This window comes from Rhinopithecus bieti, unplaced genomic scaffold, assembly GCF_001698545.2.
Source record: "Rhinopithecus bieti isolate Rb0 unplaced genomic scaffold, ASM169854v2 scaffold_4967, whole genome shotgun sequence".
NCBI classification, from domain to species: domain Eukaryota; kingdom Metazoa; phylum Chordata; class Mammalia; order Primates; family Cercopithecidae; genus Rhinopithecus; species Rhinopithecus bieti.
In genome coordinates, this window is record NW_016804726.1 from 827,857 (window position 1) to 844,953 (window position 17,097).

The following is a 17,097-nucleotide window of genomic DNA, read 5'->3' on the forward strand; positions in this document are numbered from 1 at the left end:
CCACCGCGCCCGGCTCTTCTGGGAATTTTTTCAGAACCTACACCACATTATAAACTATCATTAGTAATTCTTATAAAACTTTAGCTCTGGGAGCATTTTATTTTTTGAAGTATCTTATTTGGAAAATAAGATAGATGATCAAGTTTAAAAATACTGATTTCAGGCCAAGATAATGTATAATTGTAAAGTTTTTGTTTGATTTTTCTCATATGGCTTATAAATCATTTCTGAAGTTAGCTTCTAAAAGAGAATTCCAAAAGTTTTTCACAATCATGAAATATATTAGACTGTTTCCTGTAAAGGCTCTTATGGGAGAAAATACTCATTTGAATATGTAAGTTCTAACATCTGATTAAATTCTTTTTATTTATAGAAATATTTTTCATTTTATAGATAATTAGCCTGTTCAATTCATTGAACTTTCTTATGTCTTCAAAATCCACAATAAATATGGGGCATAGAATCCTTTTCTTTGTACCTTTTTTATTTCTTACATTAGTTGCTAGTTGTCTATTCTACTGTCTAAATTTTATTAATTCACTATAGTTACAATCTCATGTAAAATAAATTTCTCAAAAGTACTTCTCGGTCACCATTCCTTTTTTTTTTTTTTTTTTTTTGAGACAGAGTTTTACTCTTGCCCAGGCTGGAGTGCAATGGTGCGATCTCGGCTCACTGCAACTCCTGCCTCCCAGATTCAAGCAATTCTGCTCCAGCCTCCTGTGTAGCTGGGATTACAGGTACACGCCACCACGCCCGGCTCATTTTTGTGTTTTTTTAGTAGAGACAAGGTTTCACTATGTTAGTCAGGCTGGTCTCGAACTCCTGACCTCAGGCGATCCACCCCCCCGCCCCCAAGCCTCCCAGGATATTATAGGTGTGAGCCACCGCACCTGGCTGAAATCATTTATTTAAAGGTTTTGAAACCTTTAAAAAAGGTGAGCTATGATTTCATACACTTTGAACAGGTAGTAGAGATTGTTTTACTTTTTAAAAATTACAATTGGCCAGATGCGGTGGCTCACGCCTGTAATCCCAGCACTTTGGGGGGCCAAGGCAGGCAGGTTGCCTGAGATCAGGAGTTTGAGACCAGTCTGGCCAACATGGTGAAACCTCGTCTCTACTAAAAATATGAAAAAATTAGCTGGGCATGGTGGCGTGCGCCTGTAATCCCAGCTACTCGGGAGGTTGAAGCGAGGGAATTGCTTGAACCAGGATGGTGGAGGTTGCAGTGAGCTGAGATCGCGCCACTGTACTCCAGCCTGGGCGACAGAGCAAGACTCGGGCTCAAAAAAAAAAAAAATTACGCAACAATTAAATTTCTATCTATCATAAGTAGGAAAGTGTTTCCCATGTAATATATATTTAGAATCATTTTTATTTNTAAAAATGAAAATATGTAGGACATAGAATCACTAGTACATACCCAATCAAAGTTTTCTGGATTTTTTTCCCTTCTGCTTTCCCCAAAGTACTTTTTAGTCATATAAAATATACAGACCTTCTCACTTGGATTGTTAGGAATACTGTTCATAGCTTACTGTTAGAAAAAAAGAACAAATGTAGATCTGGTATTAAGTGCAAATCGTTTTTATAATGAGCATTTATATCGTATATCTTAGGCAAATATAGACCATTTCCTTAGGTCTCTAAAGTTGAAAGCTGAACTGTGATTGTTTACAAAGAGAACGTATAGCAGATGCAAAGGGAGAAGTGAGGAAATATCAACTGTAGTGTTTCCATAGCAATGAATAATTGCTCCAGAATGGAAGGAGAACCCTTTCCTTTAGTTCTGAGATCATTATGTGAAAGGATGGGACACTTTACCCATAAAGTCATAATCTGAGTATGTTTATGTTTTTCTCTCCTTCTGTGTGCAATTATTCAACAGGTGCCTCTAGCTCAGTAAGTGGTGATGAAGAACAGTTGTTTTAATTGTTTAATTAATTTAATAATGAAGGCCAGGCACGGTGACTCATGCCTGTAATCCCAGCACTTTGGGAGGCTAATGTGGGTGGATCACAAAGTCAGGAGTTTGAGACCAGCCTGGCCAATGTGGTTAAACCTCATCTTTACTGAAAATACAAAAATTAGCCGGGCGTGGTGGTGGGTGCGTGTAGTCCCAGCTACTTGGGAGGCTGAGGCAGAAGAATCGCTTGAACCTGGGAGGTGGAGGTTGCAGTGAGCTGAGATCGTGCCACTGCATTCCAGCCTGGGTGACAGAACGAGACTCTATCTCAAAAATAAAGAGAGAGAGAGAGAGAGAAAGAGAGAAAATCAAAGCTTGAATAAAGCTTTAGTCCCATGTATCGTCCTTTATAAAGAACACTGAAGTTTAGGGGCAGAAAATCTGGATATTCCGTCTTAGAATGTCTTGCCATTTCCAGGGAATTACCTTTTTAGTGATTTATAATCAAACCTTTATTGCTTCAGTCCTGAGAGAGTCTTACTCTCAACACTTTAGAGTTCCACATTACAGGTTTTATAGTTTTGACTCTTGTTGAAGTTGTTATGACAGTTGATATTTCTTGTTGCTGGTAGTTTTGTTTTAAATTTATTTTTTGGCTTCTCATTCTAAGCTGAGACGAACATGGTTTGGTATGACTGGATGAGGCCCTCGCATGCACAGCTTCACTCTGACTATATGCAGTCCTTGACTGAGGCCAAAGCCAGGAGCAAGAACAAGGTTCGGGGTGTTCAACAGCTGATACAGCGCCTCCGGCTGATCAAATCTCCTGCAGAAATTGAACGAATGCAGATTGCTGGGAAGCTGACATCACAGGTATGATTCCTATTGAAAAAGCTTTTCCAGATTGGAAAAATCATAAGCTCTTAAGGTTCAGTAAGCACCTTGAGGCCATATACCCAGTGCAGCAGTCTCTTCACCGCACATGGGCATCTGGCTTCTGATCCAGTGTATAGTGAACATACCTAGAGACTTGCTTAATACCTTGCAAGACAAAGTAAATCTGCTTTCTGTGAAGGTGGTTCTTTTACCCATCAATCTTAATTATTTCTCCTTAGAACGACAGAAATTTATACTGTTTCCTTTCCTTATAGTTACACTAATAGCGTCAGTTAAACAGTTTGCTTCTATGACAGACTCAGGACCCAAAGTGACAGTGCTTACAGATCTGCAGTTTATTATAGAAAAAGGGTGAAAAATAATCATAGTATGAAAGTAAGGATATATATCACAGCCAATGGCTATCTCAGAGCAAAGAGTCGAGAGAAACCAGGTGCAGGCTTCAATGGTCCTCCCTAGGTAAGGGCCAGGCAGGATGTATCTTTCTCTTACAGATTAGGAATCACCAGTGTTGTCATACTCTGCTCAGGCTGCCATTACAAAATATCACAGTCTGCATGGCTTAAACAAGAGAAATTGATTGTCTCATAATTTTGCAGTCTGGAAGTCCGAGATCAAGGTGCCACCATGGTCCATTTCTGGTGAGGGCTCTCCTGGCTTACACAAGGCCGCTTTCTTGCTGTGTCCTTACATGACAATGAAAGAGGGCCTTCTTGTACGGCCATAGTACTGTCAAATTAGAGCCCCACCCTTAATTACCTAATTTAACTTTAATTACCTCCTAAAGACAGAGCGAGTAGAGCTTAAACACATTAATTCTGGGGGAAACACAATTCAGTCCATGGCACATGCAGCAGAATACCTCAGAATCAGAGACCCCAAAATGGAATCTCAGCTAGCGATTTTTGTTTTTTTGGTCACATAATCATATTCCTGCTATATAACAGTAAAGCCCCCCAGAGGTTTCACAGAGACCAAGTGTAAACCATAAATCTCATTGGCAAACTGATACAAACTACCCCAAAACTCCTTATTTCATTTATTCTCTCCAAGGTGTTGGCCATTGACTTAATTTAAAAAAATTTTTTACTGTGGGGAAATATGCAAAACAAAAAAAACTTTGTTGTGGCCATTTTTTTTTTTTTTTTTGAGACAGGGTCTTGCTCTGTCGCCCAGTCTGGAGTGCAGTGGCTGGATCTCAGCTCACTGCAAGCTCCGCCTCCCGGGTTTACGCCATTCTCGTGCCTCAGCCTCCCGAGTAGCTGGGACTACAGGTGCCCGCCACCTCGCCCAGCTAGTTTTTTTTTGTATTTTTTAGTAGAGACGGGGTTTCACCATGTTAGCCAGGATGGTCTCGATCTCCTGACCTCGTGATCTGCCTGTCTCGGCCTCCCAAAGTGCTGGGATTACAGGCTTGAGTCACCGCGCCCGGCCATTGTGACCATTTTTAAGTTGCAATTCAGTGACATGAAGGATATTCACATTGTTGTGCCCACTTTTCCCACCTTTTTCCATCATTCCAAATAGAAACTGTACATAAATCATAACTTCCCATTCTTCCTCCTCCAGCCCCCAGTAACCTCTCCTTTCTCTATGAATCTACCTATTCTAGCTACTGCATAGAAATGGAATCGTACAACATTTGGCTTTTTGTGACTGGCTTATTTCACTTAGCATAATGTTTTTAAGGTTCTTCCCTTAGAATTTCATTCTTTTTTTTTTTTTTAGATAGAGTCTCGCTCTGTTGCCCAGACTAGAGTGCAGTAGCATGATCACAGCTCACTGCAGTCTTGACCTCCTGGGTTCAAGTGATCTTCCCACCGTAGCCTCCCAAGTAGCTGGGACCATGGGCGCATGCCACCATGCCTGCTAATTTTTTTTAAATTTTTTATAGAGACAGGGTTTATCAGTGTTGTCCAGGCTAGTCTCGAACTCCTGAGCTCAAGCAATCCGCCCACCTTGACCTCCCAAAGTGCTGGGATTACAAGTGTGAGCTGCCATGCCCAGCTTCATTCTTTTTAAAGACTGAATAATATTCTATTGTATGCATATGCCATATTTTATTTGTACATTCATCCATTGATAAACATTTGGTTTCTTTCTATTTTTTTTTGTTTTTTTTTTTTTTTTTACTATTGTGAATAATGTTGCTGTGAACGTAAGTGTACAAATATCTTGTGTTCAAGTCTCTTTTAATTCTATTTGGCATATGCACACAACTGGAGTTGCTAGATCAAATGGTAATTTTATGTTTAATATCTTGAGGACCACCATACTGTTATCCCTAGTGGCTGCACCATTTCACATTCCCACTAGCAACACACCAAGGGTTCCAATTTCTCCACTCTACACCAACATTTGTTCTGTTTTTGTGGTAACAGCCAATCCTAATGGGTGTGAAGTGGTATCTTATCGTGGTTTGGATTTGTATTTCCCTAATAATTAGTGGTATTGGGCATCTTTTTATGTGCTTCCTGCCTTCCTAATGGTTTGGTTTTGTTTTTTGTTGTTTTTTGCTTTCTTTTTGAGACAGTGTCTCACTGTCACTCAGGTTGGAGTGCATGGTGAGAACATAGTTTACTGCAGCCTTGAATTCCTGGACTTAGGGGAGACTCTTGCCTCAGCCTCCTGAGTAGCTTGGATTACAGGCACATACCACCATGCCTAGCTAATTTTTTAGGTTTTTGTAGAGATGGGGTCTCACTATATTACCCAGGCTGGTATTGAACTCCTGGCCTCAAGAGATCTTCCGTCCTCAGCCTCCCGAAACACTAAGATCACAGGCATGAGCCACCATGCCCAGCCTCCTCTTAACAATTTCAATCAGTATGTTTCCTGCCACACCTTGACCAAGGAAGGAACTTTAGCCAAATAGCTCTGGCTAATTCTAAGCCCAGAATTAGCAGAACAGTTCACTCTGCCCCCATAACCAATATTAACTCTATTTTTTGATAAAACAGTCATCCTGAGTTGACAACAGTTAACTTCACTTCTCAATATCATATAGATAATCAAAATATATAGACAAGCAGGGCACAGTGGTTCACCCCTATAATCTCAGCACTGAGGCCAAGGTGGGAGGATCACGTGAGGCAGCAAGGAGTTAGAGACCAGCCTGGCAACATGGCAAGACCTCACCTCTACAAAAAAAACTGTATTTTGATTAGCCAGGCATTGTGGCGTATGCCTGTAGTCCTAGTTACTCTGGAGGCTGAGGCAGAAGGATCACTTTAGACCAAGAGTTTAAGGTTGCAGTGAAGCAGTATCACATCACTGCACTCCAGCCTGGGTGACAACGCAAACCCTGTCTCTAAAAAATGCGCACATAGAATCCAAACATTTACAATGATCAGTGAAGGGTTGGTACTGATTTAAAGAGACAGCTGTATTATCCAATTATACTTTCTCGTGTTTTTGTATGAACTGTACAGTCCTTTGGACTCCCTGATCCACGGTTTTCTGCACTTGATGGTATATATCTGCTGAGTTATTAGAAATAATAATCTATCATTAATCGAGTCTAAATATTCATCAAACCAATTCTCCTCCATAGGGATAACATCCCAACAGGACTTTAATTCAGTCTCTCATTATATTTGATCATCATCATCAGTATTATACTAAATTTTATAAGCTCCTGAAATATCAATTTTATCTGACCCCATCTTACATCATGTAGCAGTACCATTGAAGCAAGAAGTCAGACAAAATTTAGCTGCTAAAGGCTTACATTAAAATAAAAATTAAGGCCAGGTGTGGTGGCTCACACCTGTAATCCCAGCACTTTGGGAGGATGAGGCAGGAGAATCACTTAAGCTCAGGAGTTCAAGACTAGCCTGGGCAACAGGGAGAGACCCCATCTCTACAAAAAATTTTTTAAAATAGCCAGGTGGTGTGGTCCCAGCTGCTTAGGAGGCTGAGGAAGGAGGATCACTTGAGCTGGGGCAGTGGAAGCTGCAATGAGATTTGACTGTGCCACTGCACTCCAGCCTGGGCAACAGAGTGAGACCCCATCTCAAAAAAGAATAATAAAAATTAAAAAAATAAAATTAACAAATAAGACAGCTGGATGCAGTGGCTCATGCCTGTACTCCCAACACTTTGGGAGGCCAAAGCGGGCAGATCACTTGAGCCCAGGAGTCCAAGACCAGCCTGGGCAACATGGTGAAACCCTGTCTCTGCAAAATACAAAAAAATTAGCTGGGCATGGTGGTACGCACCTGTAGTCCCAGCTACTCAGGAGGCTGAAATGGGAGGATCACGTGAGCCCAGGGAGGTTAAGGCTGCAGTGAGCTGAGATTGCACCACTGCACTCCAGCCTGGGTGACAGAGTGAGACCCTGTCTCAATAAAGAAATAAATAAAAGACGACAAAATCGTGGTGTAATTATTTTTTCCCTTCCTGTGCAATTTACCTCTTCTTATATACCATATATTATTTCTCATAGGAGTCTAGATCAGAGACCATATCTCTGCTATTTCAAGATTCAAAACATCTTGAAAACAGCCAGATTTCCTTCTCGAAAAGTTACATGATTTGGCCAGATGTGGAGACTCATACCCGTAATCCCAGCACTTCGGGAGGCCAAGATGGGTGGATCACTTGAGCTCAGGAGTTTGAAACCAACCTCGGCCTCATAGTAAGACCCCATTTCTACAAAAAAATGTTTTAATTAGCTGGATGTGGTGGCACAAGCCTGTAGTCCCAAGTACTTGGGAGGCTGACATGGGAAGATCACTTGAGCCCAGGAAGTCAAGGCTGCAGTAAGCCATGATCATGCCACTGGTTACATGGTTTAGCTAGGCGCGGTGGCTCACGCCTGTAATCCCAGCACTTTGGGAGGCTGAGGCCAGCGGATCACGAGGTCAGGAGATCAAGACCAGCCTGGCTAAGACGGTGAAACCCCGTCTCCACTAAAAATACAAAAAAATTAGCCGACTGTGGTGACGGGCACCTGTGGTCCCAGCTACTTGGGAGGCTGAGGCAGGAGAATCGCTTGAACCCAGGAGGCGGAGGTTGCAGTGAGGAGAGATAGCGCCACTGCACTCCAGCCTGGGTGACAGAGTGAGACTTTGTCTCAAAAGAAACAAGAAAAGAGAAGAGAAGACATGACACGACCCTAGTCCTGTTTAAAGTTTGTCCAGGATCCACAAACTGCACTACAGGAAAAGAATGCTTGGCACTCAGTTGCATTGTTGGAGGTATTAAAAAGCACCTCAACAGGTTGCATCCTTTAGTTAGAATTTCCATAGACCAGGGGGTCCGAGTCTCCCATGCATGCACAACGTGGGTTTCTGCCATGGGAATGAATCACTGGCAGTCGTGCTTGGGATCCCTTGGACTCCATTTAAATTAAGGTATCTGTAATGCAGCTTGTGTTCACATGCAAGCTTATTCCTGTTGTTGGGTTGGTTTGGGCATGTTGTCACCGTGCATGCTGTAAATTGTTAAGACCCGTTTTGATAGCACTTTGTCATTTCAGCTTGCCACTTTTGTTCTTACTCCTGAAATAGGATGCCTTCAAGGCGCCCTATTGGCATTGGCAAATCTATTTCTTTTCTTTTTTTTTTTTTTTTTTTGAGATGAAATCTCGCTCTGTCACCAGGCTGGAGAGCAGTGGCGTGATCTCGGCTCACTGCAACCTCCACCTCCTGGGTTCAAGCAATTCTCCTGCCTCAGCTTCCCAAGTAGCTGGGACTACAGGCATGCGCTACCACGCCCAGCTAACATTTTTTTATTTTTAGTAGAGACAGGGTTTTGCCATGTTGGCCAGGATGGTCTCAATCTCTTGACCTTGTGATCCACTCGCCTTGGCCTCCCAAAGTGCTGGGATTACAGGTGTGAGCCACCACGGCCGGCCAGCAAATTATTTTATCAGTATGTCTTTCCTCATTAGAAACAAATCCACCTGCCAGTTGCTCCTAGCCTGGCTCCTAATTCCACTAAGGCTCTCTTATTTTAAGTATGGGAACATAACATGTTGTCACCATTAAATATTAGTACAACTAGTATTTGTACAACTGTTTCATTTGTACAACTGCTTTACTACAACTAGGAAAGAAATTTGAGACCCCACAATATTGAGTCCCCCAGGCTTAGGTCATATGAGTGGTAGTCACATCTAAATAGAGTCGTTTGAATATGCTTTCCAGAATCATCCACATTGAGTTTTGAATTCTCAGAAATGTAGGCCCGCCAGGCTATACCTTGTTATTTCTTTTTGTTACTGAGCCAAGTGTCCCAATTTTCTCTCTACCTCCTTATGCCTATTCACCCACAATAACAATGCAAATAGCTGTTTTTACAGATATTATAATAGATGGAACATGGCATGAGATAGCATTCTACCATATTCTGGTAGCTTTGCAAAACCTTTATCATCTCAATTAATGGTTATATGTGCTCACTGAGATGATTATTCATTGATTCTCAAATTTAACTGGCTAGATATTCTCACAGGTTGCTTTCCTAACACAGATCCTTTATAATGGATACATCTGGCCAGCTGCTCACGTCTGTAATCCCAGCACTTTGAGAGGCCGAGGCAGGCGGATCACCTGAGGTTGGGAGTTTGAGACCAGCCTGACTGATACAGAGAAACCCAGTCTCTACTAAAAAGACAAAATTAGCCGGGCGTGTTGGTGCATCCCTATAATCCCAGCTACTCAGGAGGCTGAGGCAGGAGAATCACCTGAACCCAGAAGGTGGAGGTTGCAGTCAGCAGAGATAGCACCATTGCACTCCAGCCTGGGCAATAAGAGTGAAACTCCATCTCAAAAAAAAAAAAAAAAAAAGATGTATCCTGTGAAGCAGGAATCAAGATATAGCCTTATTTGTATTATTCCACATAGTCATGGATAGCTGTCCCATTTCTTTGTTTTTTGTTTTTTGTGTTTTGAGATGGAGTTTCGCTCTTGTTGCCCTGGCTAGAGTGCAATGGCATAATCTCGGCTCCCCACAACCTCCACCTCCCAGGTTCAGGTGATTCTCCTGCCTCTGCCTCCCAGGTAGCTGGTATTATAGGCCTGTGCCACTATGCCCGGCTAATTTTGTATTTTTAGTAGAGATGGGGTTTCTCCATATTGGTCAGGCTGATCTAGAACTCCTAACCTCAGGTGATCCGCCTGTCTGGCCTCCCAAAGTTTTGGGATTACAGGTGTGAGCCACCACGTCCAGCAGCTGTTCCATTTCTTCATCCATTTTGAGGACATATGTCACTCCTGGAAGTGTGCTTGTTAGGTTGGCTATTGCCTAGCTCTCTTTTTCGCTCTTCAAAGGAGGAGGAGAACACTGCGACATGGTGGTGATGCCAGTAGTCCCAACTACCCGGGAGGCTGAGGCAGGAGGATCACTTGAGGCCAGGAGTTAGAAGCTATAGTAGACTGTGATACAGGTGCTGCTATGATAGTGCCTGTGAGTAGCCACTGCACTCACAGGCAGCACAGCAAGACTCCATTTCTTTAAAAGGAGGGGATTTCATAAGTTCTTCACCCCAAGGGGTATCTGAGTTAAAGCAAAGAGAGAATATTATTCTCTTGCTTTAAGCATCTCTTGAGGCACCAGAAGCATCTGTTGAGCTTCTGTACACTCATTTATTGACTTCCTTCCCCTTAGCAACAACATTGCCTTTCTTAATCATCTTTAAGTTTTTTTATTTATAAAGTGTACAACATATTTTGATATACATATGCGTAATACAGTGGTTACTGCAGTCAAGAAAATGCATTTATTATTAATTTGAATGCAAACCTTTCCCGGTGAAGGAAACTTCCTCGGTCAGCTATTGAGGTAGTCCAGTCATAGGGAGATACATTGGATAAATACAGAAAATGGCACTATACTGTTGGCAGCCAGGACAATTTTTATTAATAGTTTAAGCTTCAGTGGAGCCCACTGGTATATGTCATTGTTCAGTGCATCACTGGCTGACTTGAGTTCCTCCACCCATTTCATAGACTTGGTTGCCATTTCAAGAGATTAAGTTAGGCCATCAACTGTTGGTTCCAATCACCTTAAAATTCTGGCATGAAGTTTCTTTGGTATCAGCATGCCCTACTTTGATTTTTCCCAGAATTTTCATAGCGATTTCCAAAGAGCAGCTCCTCACATGGAGGGCTCTTTTATTGTCCAGTTATTTGTGACCCACTTGTTAGACCAATTGCAAGTCCATTAGTGACAACCCAAAAATCAATATTTACCCAAATAATAGGGCTTTTGTGTCCAGTTCTTTTATCAGGACTATGATTGTAGCCTATAATTCAGCCCTGTTGACCAACTTGTACTTAACTTTTTCCATAGGATTTTACTTTCTGCTGGACTCTGAGCATCTACTTTTCATACAGAATTGCCCTCAGTTCTAGAATAGCCATCTGTGAACCAGTCCAATTGCCTGGCATTCATGGGCAAATAATAGAAAGGAAGGATCCTAGGGGGAAAAGACTACTTGCTCATGAATCTGATGATTCTTTCACATAGATCCCCTGGTAGCATGCTGCATATAGTTCATTTCCATTTTATGATACAGCTTCTTTGGACATTGTCCATCTTATTGAAATGCATTTCTTTTTTTTTTTTTTTTTTTTTCTAATAGAGATTACTACTTTTTTTTTTTTTTGAGACGAAGTTTTGATCTGTCGCCCAGGCTGGAGTGCAGTGGTGCAATCTCGACTCACTGCAACCTCTGCTTCCCAGTTTCAAGTGATTCTCCTGCCTCAGCCTCCTGAGTAGCTGGGATTACAGACGCCTGCCACCACGCCCGGCTTATTTTTGTATTTTTAGTAGAGATGGGGTTTCACCATGTTGCCCAGGCTAGTCTTGGAACTCCTGACCTTAGGTGATCCAACGGCCTCTGCCTCCCAAAGTGCTGGAGACAGGCATGAGCCACCATGCCCGGCCCAGACTTTTTTAAATTAAAAAATTTATAACTTTTTAAAAAAATTGAATTACAGACTTGAACCCTGGACTCTCAGATTAAAAATCTGATGCTCGAGCAACTGAGCTATGCAGACTTCTAACCAGACTTTTTATCCCTTTCACAGCAGCATCCCCACATCCCATGAGTTAATTCTGACATTCCTAAGTGCTTCATTAAGAGGCCCAAAGAGGATTGTACACTGTCTTACTCTGTCCAGTAGACGTAAAAGAGTTGCTTCTCCACCTCCAGGGCATTTTACTCACACATTTGTGAAAGGTCTTGTGTTCCCTGCCAGGAGTTGGGGTTATGAGATCCTGGCCTGCATATCAATATTCTTCATTTATTACCATGCTGATATTAAAACAGCATTTTGACATCTGATGTTAGAGACTCATTGGAACCTTTCTCTTTCTAAACTTCCTTTTAACTCAGATAATAAACATATCTGCCTTGGGATTTTTATAGTCTGAGGAGTTTAATGACAAGCAGTTGTGGATCCCAAACCTTCCTGTAAAATTCTGTCAGGGTTGGCCTTTGTCAATTTTTGTATCATTATTTTTGGAGAAACAGGGTTTCACCATGTTGGCCATGAGGTCCTGAGCTTGAGCACTCTTTCCACCTGGGCCTCCCAAAGTGCTGAGATTACAGGCATGAGCCACCACGCCTGGCCTCTATGTGTTTTTTATTTAATTGTGGTGCGATGCATATAAAATTTTCTCATTTTAGGCCGAGCACGGTGGTGCATGCCTGTAATTCCAGCACTCTGGGAGGCTGAGGCAGGCAAATCACTTGAGGCCAGGAGTTTGAGACGAGCCTGGGCAACAAGGCGAAACCCCGTCTCTACTAAAAATACAAAAAATTAGCCGGTTGTGGTGACACATGCCTGTAATCCCAGCAACTTGGGAGGTGGAAGTTGCAGTGAGCTGAGATCATGCTATTGCACTCCAGACTAGGCAACAGAGTGACTCTCTCAAAAAAAAAGAAAAAAAAATTACCATTTTAGCCATTTTTAAATACATGTCTTAAAACTGGCTAAAATGGAAATTCAGTGACATTAGGTCTATTCATACTGTGTGTGACCATTACTACTATCTTTTTTCAGACTTTTTTATCATCCCAAATAGAAATTGTACTCAATAAATAATAACTTCCCATTTTCCCCTCCTCCCAGCCCCTGGTAACTTTTACTTTTTCTGTGACTCTGCCTATTCTAGCTACTTCATATAAGTAGAAACATACAGTATTTGTCTTTTTGTGACTGGCTTACTTAGTAAAATGTTTTCAGAGTTCATCCATTTTGTAGCATTTATCACAATGACATTCCTCTGTGGCTGAATGATATTCCATTGTATGTATAGACAACGTTTCCTTCATCTTTTCATCTGTCTTTGGACACTTGGGTTTCCATCTTTTGGGCTATGATGACTAATGCTGGTATGTACCTGGGTTTACAAATAATTGTTCAGATCCCTGCTTTCAGTTCTTTGGGGTATATACCCAGAAGTAGAATTGTTAGATCTGTGGTGATTCTGTGTTTAATTTTTTTTTTCTTTTTTTGAGACAGAGTCTCCATTTGTTCCCAGGCTGGAGTGCAGCAGCACTATCTTAGCTCACTGCAACCTCCATCTCCTGGGCTCATGTGATCTTCCCACCTTAGCCTCCTGATTATATGTTTAATTTTTTGAGAAACCACCATCCAGTTTTCCACAGCACATGGATTTACATTTCTACCAGCAATGCACAGGGGTTCCAGTTTTTCTACATTCTTGCCAATCAATGCTTGTTATTTTCTGCCTTTTGAGTACTAGCCACCTTAACGGGTGTGAAATGACATCTCATAGTTTCTATTTGCATTTCCTTAACATGTTGAGGATATTTTCATGTGTTTATTGGTCATTTGTATATCTTATTTGGAGAAATACCAGTTCAGTTCCTTTGCCCATTTTTTAAATCGGGCTGGGTATTTTTGTTGTTGAGTTGTAGGAATTCCTTATATGTTTTTGATATTAATTCCTAATCCGATAAATGGTTTGCAAATATTCTCCCATTATGAGGGCTGGCTTTTACTGTTGATGGCATCCTTTAATACTCAAGATTTTAAATTTTATAAAGTCCAGTTTGTTTTTTTGTTGTTGTTAACTGTGCTTTTGGTGTCATATCCAAGAAAATATTACCAAACCCAGTGTTATAAAGATATTCCCCTGTGTTTTCTTCTAAGAGTTTTAAAGTTTTTTGTTTAGGTCTTTGACCCATTTTGAGTTAGTATTTATATATGGTATAAACTAAGGGTCTAACCTTATTCTTTTTCATGCTCCCTTTCTTGATTTTATTTCTTTTGTAAAGTCCTAAACTTACTATCTTTTTATTATCCAGGAAGTTGGGATAAAAGATCTTAAACTGCCTTTTTACATCTTCCTGAGATCTAACAGCAAAGCCACATATGAAGTTCATGCTGGTGGATGCCTTTTATCACAGTATCAGTCATAGCCTGGGTGAGGGGTAGCCCATAATGGAGTTCATTTCTGTCCTCATACAACCAGAACCATACTGTCTGCATCCACAGGATTTCTGCAGCTTCAGGAGGCACTGACTGTATGACGAGGGAGGGGCAGGACAGTTGCCCATATCTAGATAATGTATGATAGGCCCCTCCCTTCATCCATTTTAATAAACTAGGGGTTTCCCTGTGAACCATTCTCTCACTCAGCAGTATTCAAAATGAGAGATACTGTTCTTTGATCTAAAATTCTTAGGAACCATTTTTAACAAGAGTTCCTCAAGGTATTGCATGTAATTTAATCTAGAGAATGGCTCATTTTCTTCACTGAATAGCCCCTTACATCCGTGTTTTTTTACCCATCACTGTCAACTTGCCGCTCGAATTATTTTAGCTGTGGTTGGTCTCAGTTGACTCTCAAAAAAAAAAAAAAAAAAGTAGCCCAGTTTCTTTGGGTTGGAGCTCCATCTGTTGATCAAAAAGAGAAGCTCAAAGAGATTCTGAGCTTACTTTCAGCCAGCACTGAAGGCACTAACCAAACTACTGAATATTTAGACCTACCAGCAATTCAGAATTCCCTCCGAATCCATTTTGCTAGCTCGTGAAGTTCAGGGTCTATCATTTCCACATTCCATGGTTTCAAACATGTGCCATAGCAAACCAAGGATGAATTTTTTAAAAAATGAGTCAGTTGTGCTGGGACAGCTGGATATCCACATGCAAAAGAATGAAGTTGTGACTGGGCACGGTGGCTCACACCTGTAATCCCAGCACTTTGGGAGGCCGAGGCGGGCAGATACGAGGTCAAGAGATAAGACCATCCTGGGCAACATGGTGAAACCTTGTCTCTACTAAAAATACAAAAATTAGCTGGACGTGGTGGTGGGCACCTGTAATCCCAGCTACTTGGGAGGCTGAGGCAGGAGAATTGCTTGAACCTGGGAGGTGGAAGTTGCAGTGAGCCAAGATCACGCTACTGCACTCCAGTCTGGTGACAGAGCGAGACTCTAGCTCAAAAAAAAAAAAGGAAGTTGTACCCCTACTTCACACGTTATCTAAAAATTAGCCAAGTGTGGTGGCATATGCCTGTAATCCTGAGTACTCGGGAAGCAGAGTCTCCCTTTGTTCCCAGGCTGCCGTGTGGCAATAGGAGAATCACTTGAACCCAGGCCAGGAGGCGGAGATTGCAGTGAGCCAAGATTACACCACTGCATTCCAGCCTGGGCAACGGAACAAGACTCTGTCTCACAAATTAAGTAAATAAATAAATAAAATGGATCAGTGACCTAAACTTAAGAGCTAAAATTATAAAACTATTAGGAAAAAACATAAGGGTGAATCTTCCCGACCTTGGATTTGCCAAAGGATTCTTAAGTATGATACCGAAAGTACAGACACCAAAAGAAAAAGTAGATAAATTAGAATTTATCAGTGTTTAAAACTTCTGTACATCAAAGGACACTTTTCTCACACAGAGAAACAGCCTTAGAGAAAAAAAAAGGACGGGCGCCGTGACCCATGCCTGTAATTCCAGTACTTTGGGAGGCTGAGGTGGGCAGATCACCTGAGGTCAGGAGTTCCAGACCAGCCTGGCCAACATAGTGAAACCCCATCTCTACTAACAATACAGAAAATTAGCCAGGTATGGTGGTGAGTGCCTGTAATCCTAGCTACTTGGGAGGCTGAGACAGGAGAATTGCTTGAACCTGGGAGGTGGAGGTTGCAGTGAGCCAAGATCACACCACTACCCTCCAGCCTGAGCAACAGAGCAAGACTCTGTCTCAAAAACAAAGTAGTTAATTAAACAATTTAATTTAAGAATAAATGAAAGCCTGTAATCCCAGCACTTTGGGAGGCCGAGAGGGGTGGATCACGAGGTCAGGAGATTGAGACCAGCCTGGCTAACACGGTGAAACCCCGTCTCTACTAAAAAAAATACAAAAAACTAGCCGGGCGTGGTGGCGGGCGCCTGTAGTCCCAGCTACTTGGGAGGCTGAGGCAGGAGAATGGCGTAGACCCGGGAGGCGGAGCTTGCAGTGAGCTGAGATCCAGCCACTGCACTCCAGCCTGGGCAACAGAGCCAGACTCCGTCTCAAAAAAAAAAAAAAAAAATGAAAAGGCTGAGCTTGGTGGCTCACGCCTGTAATCCCAACACTTTGGGAGGCCAAGGTGGGTGGATCTCTTGAGCCCAGGAGTTTGAGACCAGCCTGAGCAACATGGAAAAACCCCATCTCTATGAAAAATACAAAAATAAGTTCGCTGGGTGTGGTGGCATGCTCCTGTAGTTTCAGCTACTCACAAGACTGAGGCGGGAGGATCACTGGAGCCTGGGAGGCAGAGGCTTCAGTGAGCCAAGATCGCAGCACTGCACTTCAGCTTGGGTAACAGAGTGAGACCCTGTCTCAAAACAATAATTTTTTAAAATAATAAAAAACAAAGGGACTGGGCATGGTGGCTCATTCCTGTAATCCTTGCACTTTGGGAGGCCAAGGCGGGGAGATCATTTGAACTTAGGAGTTCAAGAGCAGCCTGGGCAACATAGTGAGACCTCCTCTCTTTTTATTAAAAAGAAAGAATTTAAAAAACTTTTAAAAAATTGTTTAAAAGGACACTATCAAGAAAGTGAGGCCGGGCGCGGTGGCTCAAGCCTGTAATCCCAGCACTTTGGGAGGCCGAGACGGGCGGATCACGAGGTCAGGAGTTCGAGACCATCCTGGCTAACACGGTGAAACCCCGTCTCTACTAAAAAAAAAATACAAAAAGCTAGCTGGGCGAGGTGGCTGGTGCCTGTAGTCCCAGCTACTCGGGAGGCTGAGGCAGGAGAATGGTGTAAACCCGGGAGGCGGAGCTTGCAGTGAGCTGAGATCTGGCCACTGCACT

The 17,097-nt window shown here is 42.2% G+C and overlaps 1 protein-coding gene across 9 annotated transcripts in view; it reads left to right on the forward strand.

Moving 5' to 3' along the window:
- The window catches only part of XPNPEP3 (X-prolyl aminopeptidase 3), a 78,594-nt gene that overhangs the window by 29,756 nt on the left and 31,741 nt on the right, over window positions 1-17,097 (forward strand). For all 9 annotated transcript variants that reach the window (XM_017870265.1, XM_017870264.1, XM_017870266.1 and 6 more), the window contains one exon: window positions 2,580-2,782. In XM_017870265.1, coding sequence (XP_017725754.1) covers window positions 2,580-2,782 — 203 coding nt within the window. The remainder of the gene's footprint in view (window positions 1-2,579; window positions 2,783-17,097) is intronic.